At 33.6% G+C, this 21,910-nt stretch overlaps 2 protein-coding genes across 2 annotated transcripts in view; one reads left to right on the top strand and one right to left on the bottom strand.

Annotated features, from left to right (window-relative positions):
* The window catches only part of LOC131846154 (uncharacterized), a 90,013-nt gene extending 85,329 nt beyond the window's left edge, over nt 1–4,684 (top strand). Inside the window, exons 11-15 of the mRNA XM_059195391.1 lie at nt 540–619; nt 963–1,188; nt 2,290–2,464; nt 3,182–3,324; nt 4,049–4,684. Of these exons, the coding sequence (XP_059051374.1) occupies nt 540–619; nt 963–1,188; nt 2,290–2,464; nt 3,182–3,324; nt 4,049–4,177 (753 nt within the window). The 3' untranslated portion in view covers nt 4,178–4,684. The remainder of the gene's footprint in view (nt 1–539; nt 620–962; nt 1,189–2,289; nt 2,465–3,181; nt 3,325–4,048) is intronic.
* Nucleotides 4,685–8,508: 3,824 nt separating this feature from the next.
* Nucleotides 8,509–21,158, bottom strand: LOC131846173 (uncharacterized). Its single transcript, XM_059195414.1, has 13 exons — nt 20,852–21,158; nt 16,737–16,822; nt 15,456–15,546; nt 14,773–14,891; nt 13,446–14,262; nt 13,274–13,361; nt 13,047–13,175; nt 12,787–12,952; nt 12,083–12,258; nt 11,536–11,665; nt 10,936–11,089; nt 10,141–10,283; nt 8,509–9,045 (listed from the first exon to the last, which is right to left on the bottom strand). Exons 1-13 carry the CDS (start codon nt 21,156–21,158, stop codon nt 8,926–8,928), a joined length of 2,526 nt encoding a protein of 841 aa, XP_059051397.1. The 3' UTR covers nt 8,509–8,925.
* Nucleotides 21,159–21,910: the final 752 nt, after the last annotated feature.

The following is a 21,910-nucleotide window of genomic DNA, read 5'->3' as shown; positions in this document are numbered from 1 at the left end:
TCCAATAAAATAAAAAGCCCAATGGACGGGGTCCCAATGGGGTGTGATAAAATGAATATGAAGTCATTTAGACCATTGTGGCGAATTCATTCAAAATTTACCACGATAGTTTATTTATAGATTAATATCTATTATATGTATTTGTGTATGTATATGCATGTGTTTACATGTATTTACTTTTAGTATATGTATAATTTTTGTTGACCTATTATTTTTCTTATTGATTATATTTGCACCTCCTACAATTTTTCTCTGCACAACCTGTGGTTGACTGGTAAAAAATGCCGTAAGGCGTTAAGTCCGCCATATGTACTTTTACCTTGGTATTTTGTGTATTAAAGTTATATAAATAAATAAATAGTTTCCAGGGTGATACCGACCTGATTGGATATATTATTAGCAATTGAATTACTTGTAATAGGGATTCCATTACTAACCGTTTCCGCCCCCACCCCCCGATATTATATTGTCAACTTGGAGTTTAATAATCAGTCTAATTTAATATATTATTATATGTACTATTATCGATTCGTTTTCAGTGCATGCTTTGGAGTTGGTACCTTTCGGATGACACGCAGTTCTACGCAGTTAGCGCTCTACTCCTCATATTGGCCACAAGGTAATAATAGACATATTACTGAAATAAGTAATGTTATGTTTTAAAAAAGAGCAACAATTGGATCTTGTCGTAAAATTCAATTCATTTTAATTTAATACGTGATTGTATTTTACTGTATGCTCTCAACGAAATATCATCCGGCAATGGATATAGTTTAGAGCTTTGTGTGTACTGTTCAACGACCAGATTACAACGTAGTGGTAATAGTAGCGAATTAAATAAAATTCATACAAATCCATTAAGTATTACTGTCGACATCCGCAAAATAACACCTAATTCGATAAAATTCGAGTACATGCTGTACTATTCGGCTTCAAACACTAAATGCTTTCAACCCCTGCAGCCACTTCAAGCTATCAGTGTCCCTGACCGGCCTGTTCTTCCTGTCATCCCTGTTCACGACGGGCTACGTGTCATGGAGCAACGAGCACATCCCCAGCAGCGAGGACCCCTTCACCCAGTTCGACAAGATCTACGACAAGCCGTGGACCAGGCTGGGGCCGTACCTAGTTGGCATGGCGACCGGCTGGATACTCTTTAAGACCAACTTGAACATAAGGATGAAAAAGGTGTTTTCCCGTTATTTACTGATTCCAAAACTCTCTGGTAGACTTTGTAAGAAATAGTCTACCAACTCAGGTACAATAACTTCTCTCTCTTGTAACTCACTCTCTTACTGGTTGCACCTAAATATTCCCTGATAGACTTTGAAAGAAATAGTCTACCAACTCAGGCACAATAACTTCTTTCTCTTGTCACTCACTCACTGGTCACACCTATATCAGCCACTTTTGAGCTTACATTGTTAGCTTGTGTTTCGGTTGATAGGCAGTGAAATTACAGGATAAGAGAAAAAATCTTATTACTCCGAAATGGAAAAGCTTGAACGTAATCAGAGACGTCACATGATAAAGTCCCTGAAAAAGAGACTTCTGAAAAAATGTTTGACGTTTTAATTCTGACTAACTGTGTTATGATAGTTGCAATGTATGGAGAACTTGTTAAGAATCTAGTGCTGTTCATGTATTACCTCAAGATGGCTCATCATCAGCTTTCTTTATTGTAATTACTTTAAAAAGAAAGAAAGAGAAGTAGACGGGGTACAAAGTCGTCTGTTTACCTCTGTTTTACCTATATGAACCCCCAAAACTTGCAAGATGTTTTTCGGTTGAAGAGCGGAGAAATTACAGGTCAGGAGTCATGACATAATCTTCCAAAATGACAACGCCTCATTCTTTTACTCGGACATCGGATGACGATGTGCTTTCCGTAGTAGATAAGAAAATATTTCTTCAATATAATGAAAAATTAATACGACATTGAACCTTCCTAAATAGAGAGAAAAGGGGATTGCTACTACTATAAACTGATGTCCCCATTGCTAGCAATGTACTATGTCAGGTCCATGCTGTTCCCCCTGGAAACCACCATGATAAAGTCCTGGTAAACTTACCAAGAATTTATAACGATATCCTGACCTGACTTCATCCGCTACTGGTGCCCCGCTACCGTAAACCGTTAGCGCATGCAGATGCACCATTCGATTATCATCCACAAAAAACCTTCCTAAATAACCATCAACATCAGAGGAACTAAATGCCTCTTTGTACCTATCCTATAGAAGAAACACAGATACCCGCTCTTTTGTTTTTACGTCCGTCTGTTTGCAGGTGTGGGCGTGTGTTGGCTGGGTGGTATGCACCGCTACACTCCTTTTCCTGATCTTCGGTCTCTACAAAACGGAGCTGGGAGTAGCGGCAGCAGCCATCTACAGCGCCCTCTCACATTCACTATGGGCCGCCTGCATAGGCTGGATCATTATTGCCTGCTCTACAGGACATGGAGGTCAGTTTCATAAACTTTATCACTTGACTTCTTTTTCATAATATTACTAGCTGTCCCGGCAAACGTTGTTTTGCCTTTAAATAAAAATTGAAATTTAGGGGTGGACTACCCCTAACATTTAGGGAGATGAAAAATAGATGTTGGTCGATTCTCAGACCTACTCAATACGCTCACAAAATTTAATGAGAATCGGTCAAGCCGTTTCGGAGGAGTATACGACCGAACAAACTTCATGTATTTTCGTCTTTTTAAAATTGCCATCTTTTTCATGTATTACACTTATAAACCCAATACCGCTGAATGTTGTCATACATGCGGGTAGTTGCTGCTTTCATTTTGCTCCTCCACTGTCTACATTATATGTATATTACCTTTTTTTATATTTCCACTAATATATAATTTTGTATAAGTTTATACGTGTAGTTCTCATGTTAAGTGAATTATTTGTAATTCTTAATGAGAATAAATATGACGGCCTCGGTGATCTAGCGGTCTAGCACACCGCTTTACGTCCGATGGTCGCGGGTTCGATTCCTCTGGGTGATTCCTCGATCGGTCTGGGTATTTTCTATGTATAACATATATGTATTTACGAAAAAAATCTATGTATTTGTATCAGTTATCTAGTAACAATAACACAAGCTTTAACGAGCTTAACTTGGGTCTAGATGGCGGTGTGTAAATTGTCAAAAAAAAAAATAAGTGCGTTGTATGCAGGTTGGGTGCGCGGTCTACTGTCGGCGCCGGTGCTGTACCCGTTCTCGCGCGTAACGTACTGCGCGTACCTGGTGCACCCGGTGGTGCTGCGCTACGTCGCCATGCACCTCACGCACCCCATACACCTCGGGGAGCTGCTCGTTGTTAGTACACATACTATTATATTGTTGTTTTGATGGTAGATTATAGTAGAATTTACTTATTATAAGAGTATGTAACAGGGCTACATGAACATTCCATTTTTTTTTTTTTTTATGGTAGATTATGGTACACTTATATGGTTGGGTTGACATAACATAAGAATCTGTAATAGACCTACATGAACATTAATTTTTTTTTATTTTTTATGGTAGTTTATGGTAGATTTTTATAGTAGAATTAACTGAGTCTGTAATAAGCTTAAATGTATGAATGATATTTTGATTTGATTGATTGAATTAATGGTAGATTTTTATGGTAGGGTTTATGAATGAAAGATATTTTAAAGTATCCTGTATTGTACTGCCCAATGGCGTCCTGCAACCGAAACACATGGCTTATCTGCTGTAATAAGGAAGACTGTGCTGCAGTATAAACGCAGGCGACTTTTTACAGTCTACCTCTGGTACTACCTTAATTTGATTATGTAAATGGAATGCTGTCCAAATAATGAACGGATAGTGATAAAATTTTACAGTAATATAGCTTATGCATCAGAATGATACATAGGCTTTATTTTCTATTGAAATTTAACGCGGATGAAACCGCTTGATCAAAATCTATTCAATAGTTTGCGTGAAAGAGTAACAAACATCCATCTATACTCACACACTTTCGCGTTTATAATATTAGCAAAAAAATCCTAACCTAACCTAATTTCATTTCTAGTTCGTGCTGTTCCTGGGCCTGACTGTGATATCGTACGCGCTCGCGTTCATAATTTCCGTAGCATTCGAAGCTCCGATGGTGACGATGCTGAAAATCGTTGCGCCACAACGGAAACCCCATAGAGTATGAGCGTATCGAATCATACTTGGACTATGTACAAAGTTATCCTCACCGACACCGTTCCAATCTGTGGGCATAGACAAATAGCAAACTAATCTAAAATCGGTAACGAATCAAATGTATTGACAATGAATTCGATGATCGATAACGTTGACATGAAAAAGGGACAACTTATTGCATGGCTGTATAAGCGCAGTTCTCTTTGCCTTTCTTTTAAAGGTTAAACAGAACCAAAAAAATAAACATATTGCTGTCTTGTTCTGTATAAACGAGAGAGAGAGATAGTAAGTTATTCTGACCTCTTTGGCATAATATCATTTGAATGTAGAATCGATGTCTAGCTGTGTATTATTATTTTTAAAAAATACTGTTTCGAAATATAAAAATTATAAAAACTACGCTCTTTTTGGTGTAAATTGTGTATTTAGTAACAATTTGGACAAGTCAATTTAGTAAAACAGTGATCTACCTATAGATGTTCCGGTTTGCTAGCAATAGATTCCTTTGGCATTTGTCAAATACGTCTCCCTACACCTCTAGTTACGCAATGATTGTTAAAATTAGAAATGTCTTGAACGACTCATTAAAAATTTGTCAACTTACTAAGTTTTGCAGTTATAAAAAGAAAAAAGTAATCATTCAAAACGACGATACGATCTCTTGAGATCCCTATCTTAGTATTTGCTATAAACATTGTATACACTGAAGAGAAACTTGTCAGAGTGTAATAGATCTTTTTTTTTAATTACTATACAACAGACAGTTATGTATTGTAACAATTGTAATTGTATTGTGAGCCAATTGATTGGAATATGGTGTTAATTTTGAGGTTATGTCAGAGTTACCATTACTGAAAAATAATAACCAAATGGTAACTTAATTTGTAAACCTGAAAGTAGAAACTATCCTTTAGATACCAAAGGATCTCGTCTCTAATAGAGGCTAATTAAAAAATAATAATCATTTGTTATTATTGTCTATTATTGAGTAATATAGATAGATAGATATAAACTGTTTTCTGTAAATTAGTACGTTTTTTTTATTATGGCGAGAGAATGATTTGTATGATTTAATCGTAATTAATTTATGTAATCTTAATTATAAATGCGGAGAAAATTTTAATTGTTTGTATATAATGAAGTTATTTTTTATAATTATTGAAAATAAATTAATAATACATTTAATAAAGCGTTTATTGCTGGGCACTGACTAAGAAAACAATAGTGAACGAAACGAATTGAACAAGAAGTAGGAACTAACGTTTGTGAAGCCACTTGATCATATACATTATATTTCATTGTACAATTATAGATCTTATGATATGATAATACAATCCTTTTTTTAAACTATGTTTTATGAAATCACACTTTTGTATACTTTCGCTAAAACGTCCACGTTGTACTCGTTTCGCTCTTATACGCTTCACGTGTTATTGTAACTTATTGCCTAGTTTATTTATTCATGTATCTGACATAGAATTCTCCTCTTAAATAGTGACAAACTAAAAATTCAAATTTATTAGAGAAAGGATTTTTAAAATTTATCTGTAGTACTTAAATTTTCGAGTCTTAGAATGAAACAATTTTATTGGACTGAATCTATTAATATTTTTTTTTACTTATTTACAGAATTTGAACGGAGCTGCGTAATGTATTTTTGCACTCGTTTAAATATTACTATTAAAAAAACATTTTTCTTACAGTACAATATATTTCCTTACTCATTACAAAATTATAAAAAAAAAACTCATATATTTCAATTACATACCATTTAAAAAAAGAACATAACTTCAGTACAATGCCATGCAGGAAACATGCATAAGCATGTTTTCATGCCCATTACAAAATTAAAAAAGAATACAAAATATATTAATAAATCACTCGTATATTTCATCAGTCGATCAATCGTATTGCATGTACGATTGCATAATCGTCACAGAAAGCTGTAGACTTACCTATTATATTAAATAACAGCACATTTAGCGACGGTGAAAGTAATTCAAAAGCGAGAATAAATTAATTAGCATTTCTGTTAACGAACTGAGTATATAATTATTAGTTCTTACTGTATTTAGATTTTATTATATCAACATCATTCATTACATAGTATAAAACTAAGTTGCTGTCGCTGTCTGCCCGTCCCTATGTATGCTTAAATCTTTAAAACCACTCAACAGATTTTGAAGCGGTGTTTTTAATAGATAGAGTGATCCAAGAGGAAGGTTTATATGTATAATACATGTACGCCACGTTAAAATTACACATTAAGAATGAGTCTGTGTTCAATCCGCATGAACCACGAAGTAATGTCAAACATTTTTACAAAAATACTTTTGTAATTGCAATTAATTATTGCAAAAGAAATTTATTTGCCAAATATCAAATTTGTTAGTTCTGAGATTTCATGATGATATATTTATGTTAATTATCTACTTATAGTATAAATTGTGATGGTGAATATAGATAATCTGTGATTGTTCAATATTCATACACTCGCTCTGTCATGAAGCAATAAAAAGTTTAAAAATGTCTCTGGTTCCAATCACCTGTTAGAATATAAATTATACATAAATATTGGATATATTTATGGGGCGGATTTTCTTCATAAGACATGATAATGACTCGTCAGACGGCCTATTGAGATAGTTTCGTTCTACAACCAAAATGGAGTGTCTGTTTTGTTACAATAAACAGTAGAAAGATTTTTTATTAATAAAAAGTCTGATGGTAACCGAAATATTGTAATATATCTTTGTTTAAAGTATAATTTTTAATTTTTTGGTATTTCCTTCTCCTGCACCCAGCATTATACTTTAAACAAAGAAAGGAGGAAATGTATTTTGTAACGAAAAAGAAAGGTGATACATTGTATTCTAACTACGTCAAGCATACATATACATAATATTTACTTATAGATATATTAAAATATGTTATCTAAGAATGTAATCTGACATATTTGTACGCTCTAGGATATTTACCGACCTTGATGGCGTAGCGGATTGATGCACTGCTTTCCAACGGTTGCAAGTTTGATTCCAACAAGACAAAAATTTATACTCATACGTAATCAGTCAATACTGTCAGTATTGGTAGATTTTTATAAACATTATGTAATATATAACTGAAATATATATTTATGTATGTGAATCCATATATATAGACTATCTAGAACCCATAGTACAAGTTCTGTTTAGTTTGGGACTAGATGGCGCTGTGATATTCAGGATTATTTATTAATCTTTCGTTTACTAGATACTATTGACTATTTACTATAAGTACATGCAATTTCTGTGCTTAATACTGTGATTTATTAACTCTAAAGTGACTTCATGTATAATATTTTGTTATATTATACTTGCCTATATACTACAATTTTAATTTATTTAAATTCTTAATCATGACAATTTCTCATATAATCAGTTTCATTCATTAATGACTGTACAGTTTCGTGTAGAATAGGCGAAATCGTGTAAATAGTTTGTAAATATTTACTTATAGCTGTATGTTTATTTACCTAGTGATTATGTTAGTTTTTTAATTATATTTTTTTATATGAAAAATAAAATATAACTAAAGATTTAAATATTTTATTTCATCGCAAAACACTCCTTAGAATACCTGTGTGGAAACCAATGCACAGGCACATAGAGATGTCCCAGGCATATCGATATGCCTGCCTGATTTTTAAATTAAACTTTATTTATAACGCTTAACTCAATTCAGACGGAATTCATCCATATTTATTAAAGTACCTAGAAATAAATATCTAGAACAACAGTGTTTTGCAAACTGTTTATTCCAAATGAAACCCAAATACCGATACCCGTAAATGACCTGGTCGCTGCTCCAAAATTTACCTGGATTGCAAAACACTCAACAACAGTGATTTTAAAGTTCTATTGCCTTTTTTTACTGTAATATAGAAAAACGGTAAAATATTTTTTAATGTATATCGAGGTTTCTTTTTTGTTCTTTATAAAACAAAAAAATATTTTTTTTTCTGTCGATCACCCAAATATACGCGATCTCCCTAGGGGTCGTACAGTTTGAAAAACACTGCCGTTTAAAGTCATTTCCATACTTAACATTTATGTAACAATAAATTATTAGAAAACTAAAATTGTATCTATATATAGTATTACAAAAGATTCAAATTCACATTGAACAATATAGAAAATAATAAATAGATTACCTACACATACAACTATTTATAATACTATAGGTTTTATTATTTGTAATTCTTTCTAGCCAGAAACAACTAAACTGAACTGAAGATTTAGTAATTATTTTGATTCATATGTTTATTATACAAATATATAACATTATATATTTGTACGTTGAAGTTACTCTGGAATATCAATATGGAAGCATAACTTAATCCTCAATAATGGCAACACCTGAGAGCTGACAAATAATTGTTTTTTTTTTAATTAATATGTTTTAAGGATCTGGATAGAAGTCCTTTGAATCAGTGTAATTGCCATAAATTCCTGATACTTAACCTATAATCTGTTTTTTTAATCTTAGAGACTAATTAGCAATAAAAATGGGTAACTAATATTAATTTCGGATAGTGCCACAATACTATTTAAGAATCGCCAAAAGCTGGCAACATTACTCAAATTTGTCTCTGAAATAAAAAAAACAAACTATAGTATAGTTTACGTAAATTGTAATACCTGTATATACCTCACAAAACATGTAAAAAAAGTAATGCAATATGGTATAAATGCGAATATAATAGTAACATAAATAAATTCAGGTGTTAGCATAATCCGACAGTCTTCTTAAAACGCTGCAGAAGGGCATCTCCACCAGCAGAGCGAGAACGAAAGACGCAACCAGGGTCAGTGAAGCAGTACCCGCGAAGTATGACCACTATACACACGTGAAAAGTAATAGAAAAATCTTGAATGTGTCGAAAAAAAAACGAAAGGTCGTGAATTCAAATCTGGATGATATAGAAAAATCTTGAGTGTGTCGTAGACTAGTGATATATTACGCCTGCTTAGAACGGTCGTGAATTCAAATCTGGATGATACCGGAAAACTTTGTGCCTATTATGACAGCCTCAATAGTCTAGCAGTTTAGCCTTTCAATAGCCGCGAGTTCGATTCCTCGCACGTTACAAACATTTGTATTCATAAGTATGATTGTTTATATCGGCCTGTGTGTTTTCTATGTATTTACAAAAAAAATGTATCTATGTATATATATCAGTTGTCCAGTACATATAACATGAGCTCTGCTTAATTTGGGTCTAGATGGCGCTGTGTGAATTGTCCTAAGATATTGTTATTAGCATTATTTTTATCTATATAATGATGTTTAAGTCTTTAGGGATGTAAACAGCATTAGGAAATCGAGAGACGGCTGTAGACTCTTTGCCATATTGGATTCCAAAATATATGTATATAGGCATACCAACGTAGGCAACCGACAATTGGCAACAGCTGTGGGAGAGAGTTGTTAGTAATATGAACATGTGACATTATTGCTAGCAATGTCGATCAGTCAGTCAATCAGGTCGACCTCTACGCAGTTCCCTCTGGAAACGATCGTGGTTAATTCATACTCAATCTGTCACGACGAACTAACTGACCTGACCTAATGCCCATATTATCAACCTTCACTGGTGCTCCATCAACGTGAATATTTAGCACACGTGAGGGCTAATCGTTAACATTTAATTATATATTTATAAAAAAAATGACAATAGCTCTAACTTGCGGGACGACTACTTCTAAGTAGAGAGTATTTCCGTTTCTCGGAATGTACCGGTATGATCTCTAGTCATCACGCTGAATTACCTAATGAACCTGACATGAATCTCATACTAAACTTTCACTGCTCCGCTAGCATATGCCGTTTCCGTAGGCGATTCCACCATTCCCTCATCATCCATAAAAATCTGATACATCATCTGAAATAACAGTAATTAAGATACAGTATATTACTGAGTTTGGTACTCACAATGCAGAGCGTATGCGAACAGAGCGGAGCGTCCGTTTGAAGGAGGAGACCGCGGGCCACCAGCCCGTGCAGCAGCACCATGCCGTAGCTGAGACGACTCAGTGCCGCCATCATACTACTGTCCACCACACGACGAATTACCGCTACAAATAATAATGAATCTGATAGGAATTTACATCGACATTTGAAAACAATAAAAAGCAAAAAAAGGCGTGGACTTTCAATCTATGCCCATTTTTGCGCAATAAAGGCGTAACAAAACCGTTTAAAAACAAGGAGAATCTACTATATAAAGTAATACCTACACTAAATGTAATGAACATTAACAGTGAACGATTAGTAGACTAGGACACTGTCCAGGGAATCATTGGGCGCATACTTGTAAGAGGCTTAGCAATACTTAATTATTGTGAGTTTGCTATGAAGATGATTGATGAGCTTTATCTTTATAAAGGATAGGAAAGATTTATGAAAGGTAACGAAAAATAATATTTATGACAGCGAATATTTAACCTCTAAAACGCTTGAATAAACATAATTAAAATTGTAAGTCAACAAATGTAGAGGAAGCAAAGGAAATATATATATAATATTTACCAAGACTTAATTCAGACTATCCAGATATTGTTATAATTGAGTGTATAATCGAGTGGCGAATAATAAAATAATGTCATAGAAAATCTTGTAGTCCTCTAAATTTGGTCGTTTAAACTTATTTCACTCCTAAATTCTAATAAAATCACACTATGAGTTTTTAAAATAATCAGTACTAGAATAGTTATTAATTTGACTAACCGGCCCGTTTTGAAGCAGCCAGAAGCGCAGGTGCTAAAAGTGCTACAGGCCAGCAAACATGAAGACCGGCGCTGGGCCAGCCACGCGCTGTTACCAAGGTTGCAGCTGCCGCCAACGATGCAGTTGATGCACTGCCTATACACCACCACGCTACCTGCACCACCCCGCTCTTGTTATTAAATGTTGTGTTACATGTATGATAGTGCACTATGTGTAAATTATTCTACAGATTTAAGAAAAGCGTTTGATATAAAGAACCCTATTTAAAAATATGGTTCTCTTAATGCCATCACAAGAAATAAATAACATTTAATTAGACTCATATCATATATACTGCAATTACTAGTGAAAAGTTTTGATATTAGTACGTTATAATCAAAGGTGTACCTCAAGGATAAGTTTTTGGACCAATATTTTTCTGTTATATTTTTTTAATATATTTAAAACAAACTAACAGAGGTACACTACAGACATCATGAAAAAATTATGACACCCGTGAAATTTTTGCATTGCCATTCATAAGAACTAAGACATTATATCTCAGTGCCTTATAATTTCATAATAATTTTATAGAATATGACGAGTATAAAAAATATTTACCTTCGAAATTCTTAAAGAACCTTGCATCTTATGTGTCAACCATCCAATGGCAACTCCAACGAAATAAGGTACCACTCTAGCCCATGGACGTTCTATTAATGCCGAATAAATGTTGTAAGCTCCAGATCGACTGCAAAATGAAAATTTAGATTATCAAGAAAATTCAAATCAAATATATTTAGCAACCAGGACATTTGTTTGCTGTTTATGAATTTATATGCACAAAATTAAACATCAGGTACTATATGAAGGCAACTCCATGGATTGAAACCATTTTTAGGGGAGAGAAAAGGGTTTTGTTATAGATAACATTTACACACAGTCTTCTATACATACCATTCACCATCAGATAGATTGTATACTGGATAGCATACACCTTCAAAGCGTAAATAAATGGGTATAAGTCTTCGGCAAGTTAATTTCTGGAAAATTTGTCACGATGGACATAGTCATTTGATATCCCACACCTCTTTTAATTGATACTATCAGGTTCTACCCTTAATAGAAGCATCATTACGATTCCATCATTGTTAAGAAATCAACTTACATGTGTGAGTATTCAGTGTAGGCATCGGTGACGTCAGCGGCAGTGGTAGCGAGTAAAGCTGCGAGCGCGAGAGCTACCAGCAGGCGGCTGCGGCGACTTGCACCCAGCGCGCACACCAGAGCACCAACCACGTGCAGCTGACTCTCAGTAGACAGGTACCAAGATACTTGCATGCACTATTACAAAAGTGGAATAACAATTGCCGTGACATTCTGCACGTAATATTAAGACATTCCGTAGACACTTAAATTTCTTGGTCTCCAAACTGGTAAACTCTATTGTAAGCGAAAATAATGAATACCAACATTCTAGTTAAATAAAAAAAGCCAGTTGCTTTAAGTTGACATGGAATTTCAAGAAACAGACATATGTAGATCTTTAGTTACGCAAAACAGTAAGTCCTTCACTGCGCTACGGTACTCTATTCGCTTTGTTTTTGTGAATTTGCTCTAAATGTAGTTTTTGTTGCTAACTTTACATTCCTGAATACTAAATGTATATTGCCTCTAAAGCCAGCAGTAAACAAACAATCAACATCATATGTTTAACTGCATAACAAACAATGTACAGAATCTTCCTTTGATGATTGCAATAAATAAAAATAATAATGTAACATCATACTGTCGTATTCCAGCATCAGATATTTTTCTAGCTTTAAATGAAAAGTTAATAATAAATATATAATTTTTCACTGAACCACTAACCCTTTCCTCGGCGGGATAAAAAGTGGTGACATACAGAATATTCCGCCACCAGTAAGACTCGCAATTTTGGTGATCACCATCAGGCAGTACCAATGATGATGTACCCCGGGATGCTCGCGCTATCACGGCGGATAGAAATATCGTGTAAGCATATGATGGTAATAACCTAAACAGGCATAAAATACAAATTTAAGTAAATAGTTTCAAAGTATAACATAACATAAATGAAAAAAATCTATTTAATGAAGTAGCAACAATACCTCACTGCTCTGTTTGTGATAAAGCAGACATATTGAAGTATATGACCCCAGATACCATTAAAACCTACCAGCTCCTCTACTGTGTAATGACTTTTCAGATAAAAGAAATGATGAGAACTGAACAAACCACTGAAATAAAATAAAAGTAATTAATATATACCACTTAATCAATAAATTAACACTTGACTAAAGAAACTTCGCTATCAGCCAAAATTAAAATATCATACCTAACTAAAAATAAGGTATCGAAAGTCATAGTTCCCGTATTTAGTATATTGTAAATATTTCCTGCTTCTTTTACACCACCAGAATTAGCTGAAAATAAAATAGTATTTACAATAAATAATAAACTTTGAATAAAAAGGGAAACAAGTGTTGTATAAACAAGTTATGTATTACCTGAAACATAATCCACTATAACAGAGACGTGCACGAATATTAGCCAAAGCGTTGCTACAACCCTCCAAACGTGTATTACTGACAGATCTTTATTAGCCATGTTTGTGTTAAAAATTCGACTCCAACTATATCTTAAAGAGAAACAAAACAGTAGTCTCTTTATCAAACGCCCTTTCTTTTCTTCTGTACTCAGACTCGCCACGGAGCTATATTTGACTCGTGGACAAGCAGTTAAGTTATTTACTTGCTTCGGATTAGTACACTGTCTTCTGTACTTGCCACATCTTGTGCAGCTTCCCGTCGCTCTCTCCACACCTACTACGTCTAGCGTAATCGAGGGAGTTATATTTGTATTAAAGTTCTGCAGCCCAATCAAATTTATATTGTTTCTATGATTAATATTGTTTTTGGCTAATATTTCATTGTCTACCATATCCGAGTCTTTTCTTTCATCTATTTGCAATTTGTTGTCTTTATCATGTTTGTTCATGGTGTCTGTATTGTTGTATTTTTGTAAATCGAAACTAATAGATCTGGCTCCGCCTTTGCATTTTAGAATATTAATTTCTATTACTGTGGCAGTTATAGATAGTAATAGTAGAAACAGTGTGACGCACAACAACAGTATTGCTCCAAGGTCTTGTTTCATATTATAATATTCTGTCACTTGTCTGAGCGATGCAACTTTCGCTATTCGAGGCACAGTCTTGTTTGATTTTAAATTATCGTTAAGCATTATAGAAAATGTCAACAGAGATGATACGTCTTTTTTAGAACAGGTACGTGGTAAACATAATCCTAATTTAATATCAAATGACTGGAAAAAAGTAAAATATACAGCTTGTACTCGTAGAATTATAAATTATATGCTATTGTATAATAATTATATATGAAGAAGTTGATGTATATATAAATGCAATATGAATTTAATATAAAAAGCTATAGAGTTCATAATTCTTCAGGGTGCCTTTAGCAAGCGGCATAAACGAAATACAATGACTAAATAAAACGTTAACGAAAACTTAAAAATATCTTAAAGAAGCAAATGACATCAAATATAAGCAAATAGAAATAATCTTTATTCAAATAAACTCAATACAAGCACTATTGAACAGTCAATTTTTTCAATTCTATCTCTCATTCAGAACGCAGACTCAACAAGAAAAATAAGCAAGTAACTTGTGTGTTGCTCTTTTGAATAAATTTTATAAATCTTATTTTAAATAAATAATTACATGACAGCACAATGTTAAATCGATTTATTTTCAGATATCTTAGCAGGACCTACGCTGGTGTATTCTATATAAATAGACAAGGGTTAACATACCTGAGGTATTGGTACATTCATGATAGTCAGTAGGACCCTCGCTACATTATATCCTACATGGAGTGGAGGGTTGTCTGACGATATCGCCGGTTTGGTTGTTTCCAATCGCCATTCATGATCTAAAACAGAACTTCAATCAATCGAGTCGCAATGCTTTCATACGTCTTTCACCTAGTCGTCTTCGTCTAGCTATCTATGAGCTAGATATTATGCTGTAGCATATATTTGGGTGAAAGACATTTTAAAATTGGTCAAATCATTTTTTGTTTTTTATGCACCATATTATTATTATACTCTCTATATATGTACATAATAAAATTATAAAAAGGAAACTTTAAAAATTTGTAATAAATAAATTACAAATTTTTAAAGTTTCCTTTTTAGGGTGCATAAAAACAAAAAATATTTACAAAAACAGAACTTAATGCAAAAGTATGCTCAAAAAAGTCGGCCCTATCGCTCAAAGCAACCTCTTATAGACAACCATCGAGACAGAAGTTTTGAAATAGGGAAAGGTAGGTGGCACACTATACAAATAGAATTAGATTATATAAAACAGAAGAGTTGTGGAGAGGACAAATTTCATCTCTTCCCAAATAGATACGACTCTAATCTGAGGGCTGCACTTAAAATCCATTGAAATATTACAGCAGATCGTTTGGAGACATAGTGCTGTATCTTACCTCTGTTGTGGTAGTTTTCTCTGCGAAGTCCAACGGCGGGGCCCATAAAATCATAGTCATTGTTATTATTGTCACTTTTAACTTCATTATCCTGTTCAACAATAAGTTTATTAGTACTCCCAGATTCTTCGTCAACGTTTAGAAATTTATTTACGTCATTACCAAATATTAAGAGTTCAGAATTAACAGGATACCTACACTGTTTACGATTGGCGCTAAATCACATCACGAAACATTATTTGTACATACCACAGAAGAAAAAATACTAATTAATAAATTCAAGTCCAGTCACGAAACAGGGAGTACAACAGTACCCTCCCTGGGACTGAGGGTAATGTTTTCTTTTTAAGAGTGAATGTCCCACTTGATGGTAAATGGTAACCGTCGCCTATATACATGAACAGCACCATAGACAAGAGATTAACATACAAATACATACATAGTAGGTAAATTTCTTTGTTGATTCAGACAGATTTCCGTATCCTGTAATTTCACTGTTTTAACTCATTGTTACCGATACCACAGATAAGATAACCGATACAGATTTTAAAAAATCAATCTTCTTGATGAAGTGACAACAGAAATAGAAATAAAAATAATCTTTATTCAAATAAACTTAATATAAGCACTTTTTGAATAGTCACATTTTTTTATTCTACCGCTCTTTCGGAATGCAAACTCATCACAAGAAGAATGAGCAAGAAACTTGTGTGTTACTCTTTTAAATAACTTTTTACAAAATCTACCTCATTACACCTGTGTATATAGTATTAAAAGCATAGCACCTATTATATCATTAGGATAACTGTCTATTTAATGAACTGAAGTTATAATTCAAACAATAGAGTATTTTATCTATCGTCTACGATATGCGAATTTGGTGTTGTGATTTTTTTTTTCTTTCAATTAACACAATATAAACTTACAACTAATTGCCAACATGTTTATACTTTAAAACTATTCTACTTAACTATATACCAAAAACATTCTTATTTTATTTATCACTAGCTACTCGCCCCGGCGTCGCCCGGGTGTACATGTATTATATATATAAACCTTCCTCTTGAATCACTCTATCTATAAAAAAAATGTATCAAAATCCGTTGCGTAGTTTTAAAGATTTAAGCATACATAGGAACAGACAGCGACAGCGACTTTGTTTTATACTATGTAATGATAGAATTCAAGGCTTCTATGTATGTATACGTCAGCATCTTGGACCTTACCCAAAAAAAAAATTACAGATGTAATTGTCAATGTATTCAATTCATAGGGGCTTACCAATTGCAAGCACTGTCGTTTGGAGCCGAGCCAATAGTTGTTACCAGCAAACCCTCCGCCCTGATAACGACCAGATGCATCCGCCACTGTAAATACGATAATTTGCATAAAAAACGGAATCAGAAGCAACAATTCTATCTTTTAAATGATAGGATGAGCATGAAATTAGGTTGATCAACCTGACCTCATGCTCAACATATCATCCGCCACTAGAACCATGCAAGCGCGTGTACCAGCCATTCGTCCTAAGAATCATAGAGAATTCATGAATGTTATTGACAGAATCAAATACTCGCATGATTTATTGTTTGCGTGTATATAATGAGTCAGTACATCGAACTAATGAATGATTGAAATTGAAACTGAATCAACAAAGAAATTTAATATCTAAATCGCACGTAACAGTCGTTCATAATTTAATTGGTTTGCGTATTTAGATAACCCAATAAGTGCTATTTCTTTATTTATTTAGATAATCAACAGCTTATACAATATATACGAATATAAGGGTCGGCAACGCGCATGTGACACCCCTGGTGTTTCAGGCGTCCATAGGCTACGGTAACCGTTTACCATCAGATGGGCCGTATGCACGTTTGCCACAAAAGTGGTTTAAAATATATATATATATACGCATTATTTAGTACAAGTTGTGTCCGTAGTTTAGCCGCGTTAAATTTCAGTAAAAAAATATAACCTATAAGTTATTCGGATGCAAAAGCTATATTACTATAAAGTTTCATCAAAATCCGTTCTAATTCTTCTCAGACAGACAGCTCGAGTACTTTTTGTGTCGCAAAAACTATACATAAGTAGGAAAAGATCTCTCAATGCGATTATAACCTATCATTTCCACAGAATGACAATTAATAAATTTTCGCTTTCGCGGTAAAAAATGGCGTGCGTGAGTAGCTCGTAATGGCGTAGGAGCGCGGCACGCGGCGGCGCGGTCACCTCGCTCGCTGTTCATTCACATCACACGGTCGAGAAACTTATAATTAAGCAATAATTCATGTTCACAGCTTGATATTATGTTTTTAATTTCATTATTAACCTATTAATCATATAATTTAATAGTCAACACATTTTTAAAATGAAAATACGACTGCTTTTTTTAAATTGTGCGATATATTTTTGCGAAATAATCCGCCATGTTTAAAATTTTGTATGCAAAAGAATTTATAAATAAATAAACCTTTTTAGTTCTCAAACATTTGAGTCCGTCCTTATGATTCCAAAGTTTTACTTTGTTTTCATTACGGGTTTTGAATCCTGTGTAATGTCTCAATTGCAACGCTAAACTTTTAATGTGTAAATGAGAATCTTAATAATCCTATTAATTTTGTTGACGATACTGTATTTCTAGGTATCTCATTAGATTCCAAGTTGCAATGGGGTGCTCATATTACTAAATTGGCGAGTCGACTTAGTACTGCCGCTTATGCGGTAAGAAGAATTAGACAATATACTAATAATGTACAAATAGAACAGACGTGGCAACGGCTAAACTTGTCTATTTTAGGTATTTCCATAGCATTATGTCGTATGGTATTTTGTTATGGGGCAAAGCAGGTGATATAAATACAATATTTACTTTACAAAAGAGGGCCATTCGCTCCATTTATGGTATGGGTTCCAGGGAGTCATTGCGAGAGTGTTTTAAGGAATCAAATATCCTCACCGTTGCTTCTCAATACATTTATGAAAATATCATCTATGCCAGGAAGAATATAGACAGTTTCAAAAGAGTGAGTGATTGCACCAATAAAAGCTTACGTAACAACAACAAACTGATTTTACCTAAATGTCGTTTGGCTAAAGTTAGTAATTCGTTTTATGGCAATTGCATAAGGTTTTACAATAAAATACCAGAGTCTGTTATAAATCTGCCAGAAAAAAGATTTAGATGTCAAATAAAACACTTCCTTTGCAAAAAAGCTTACTATAAAATTGAAGAATTCGTTAACGATAATGTTTTTATAGAAAAACTTTAAATCCATAGCACTAACAATATTATCTGATTACACTAATAATGAGTGCGTAGCGATTTCTATGTTGATTATCGCATGCCTCTTACTTGTTATACTGTAATTATTTGTATAAAAAAAACATATATTAAAAAGAGCAACACACAAGTTTCTTGCTCATTCTTCTAGTGCTGAATCTGCATTCTGAATGAGTGGTAGAATCAAAATATGACTATTCAAAAGTGCTTGTAATGAGTTTATTTGAATAAAGATTATTTCTATTTCTTAATTTTTTTAGTTTGTTCCTCGGTGCTCTTGTAGTCTAGTATACGTACTTATTTCCGATGATCTCTAGTTCGAATCCTTGCACGGTATAAATATTTGTATTCATAATTGATTCTATTAGTCTAGATGTTTTTTTTATATTTACCATGTTATCATATTACATTTACAAAAAAGTATCCATGTATTTATATCAATTGTCTAATACCCATAACACAAGATCTGCTTAGCTTAGGACTAGAAAGCGTGAATTTTTATTATGGTACATTATTGTCTCCCAGTTCGAGATGTAGCACCCATTGCAGTGTACATATATTAGGGAGCCCTTTAAAATACGGTTTATATAATTTAAATATTTCAATAAAATGTAGAATTATATATAATCGACAGTTTTATTACGAGGTCTGTCCGGCGTTTGAGCACGCATAGCCGTATTGTGGGATACGATACGAGGCACACCCGTAACTCTGTAGGTACCGTTGATCAATTATAATGTATTAGTTTTGATTAATTTTGAAGTTCAAACTCGTGAGATATTATATCCCGTTATTATGATGACCTTTACTATTTATTACTGAGTGCTAGTTAAAAATTGAGGTAGTGGATGCTATTTATAGGTATCACACTGTGATTATATACAGTGAGTATATAAGTTGAGAGTCAGTAATTATAGTACAGTAATAATAATATAGTAATAATCTCAGGACAATTCACACAGCGCCATCTAGACCCAAGTTAAGCTAGCTAAAGCTTGTGTTATGGGTACTAGATAACTGATACAAATATATAGATACATTTTTTTTCCTAAATACATACATAATATACATAGAAAACACCCAGACCGACACAAACAATCATACTCATGAATACAATGTTTGTGCCGTGCGAGGAATCGAACCCGCGACCATCGGACGTAAAGCGGTATCCTAGACCGCTAGACCACCGAGGTCGTCATTATGTACTTGTTGTCAATTATGTACTTGTTTATTTATGTAGTATATTATGTTTAAAGGGAGTGACAAACTGACAGTCCTTATAGGTATGTATATATGTGTGGAATTATCAAGAGTGAGACTTGAAGAAAAGTCTTATAATTTTTAATCATTTATTTACGTCTTAAAATCGTCTTACGTCGTTCTGTCAACTCTTTCCATTATTTTTTGTTAAATAAAACTATAATAAAAATGAATCGCATTAATCCTCCTTCCATATATATATACACTAGCTGACCCGCGTAACTTCATCTGCGTTTCATTTCCCCACCTTTTGTAATATTTTTCATTGCAGATCCGCTCCTATTGGTCGTAGCGTAATGTTATATAACTTAAAGCCTTCCTCGATAAATGGACTATCCTAATATATATATACTAATATATTTTTAATTTGAATTAGTAGTTCGTGAGATTAGCGTGTTCAAACAAACAAATTCTTCAGCTTTATTTTTAGTATATCTTATATATAAAATTCTCGTGTCACAGTTTTCGTTCCCATACTCGGGCGGACGGGTATTCTCATGAAATTTTGTGAGCGTATTGAGTAGGTCTGAGAATCAGCCAACATCTATTTTTCATCCCCCTAAATGTTAGGGGTAGACCAACCCTAATTTTTTTTTTTATTTTAAGGCAAAGCAACGTTTGTCGGGACCGCTAGTAACATATAAATAAATAAACAAATGACGATTGGCAAAAATTAGAGAAAAAATTCGAAAATTCGAAAAATCATCGCTCTAGTTTCAACCTCACATAATAGGTACTATATATGTATGTACCTTTAAATTACATGTAAATTAATTAACTACATATACAATTTTGGATTCGTTACAATACCATTATGTGTAAAGAGATGTATGAAATTATAAACACTTACCGCTTAGTGCCCACGAGCGACTTTCTGCCAGATCTCTAAAAAACACACTCAAATCGTTCCAGCAACTTTCTTCCGCTGTTAAATGTACACCATTAGATATTTTTGGCCAGACCACAGACAAAAAAGATGGGTCGTATACATTAAAAAGGTTTTCCAAAACGTTTCCTCGTGGATGCAAGCTCTTTTCTATTTTCAAACGGGATTCTTTTTTCGAAATCCTCTCGCTTATATTATAGCGCTGTTTATATCGTGTGCATTCGGCCAGTGTTAATAAAAACAAAACTGAATAAAAAACCTTTTTATCCATGCTGTTGCATTATATGTTGCACTTCGCGATTTAATTGCTTGTAATGACCAGCGCGTTTGTAAACAGAGTGCGCGTGCGCATACACAGCCGCCAGAAACTTAAATAAATGATACACGATGGATTGTTATGCGCGATGACCACTACTATGTAGTATTTTATACAATACTATTTTCATTTTATTATTGCACTAACTTTTGCCCGCGGCTTCGCTCGAGTTGATTTATCCCTTAGGGGTGGAATTTACCAAAATCCTTTCTTAGAGGATGCCTACGTCATAGTAACATTATGCATGCAAGGTCTCAGCCCAATCGGTTTAAAATTGACAAAGTTTCATACAAACTTTCATGTCCTGTTTTATCCCATTGGGCGTAGAATTAATCAAAATCCTTTCTTAGCGGATGCCTACGTCATAACATCTACCTGCATGCCAAATTTCAGCCCGATCCGTCCAGTGGTTTGGGCTGTGCGTTGATAGTCACCTTTGAGTTATATATATTTAGAAAATAATTCGTATTCTTTGTTTAATAGTTTGTTACAATAGTTTTAGTGTCTAGTACCTATCAAACTTTCTCCGAGGCAAATGTAACAAAGCAGTTTTGTTCAGTTATAAACGTCTGCGTGATTATTACTGTCTAAGAATATACGATTAATTTGCATATTTAATGTACAAAAAGATTTAATAGTGCGCCGCTAGTATATAAATAAAATTGGAGTGTCTGTTTGTAATATTGAAACAACCCTGTTGTACTACA

This window comes from Achroia grisella, unplaced genomic scaffold, assembly GCF_030625045.1.
Source record: "Achroia grisella isolate CSIRO2021 unplaced genomic scaffold, CSIRO_AGI_Agris_v1 utg503, whole genome shotgun sequence".
NCBI lineage: Eukaryota > Metazoa > Arthropoda > Insecta > Lepidoptera > Pyralidae > Achroia > Achroia grisella.
This window is presented reverse-complemented; position numbering and strand designations above follow the sequence as displayed.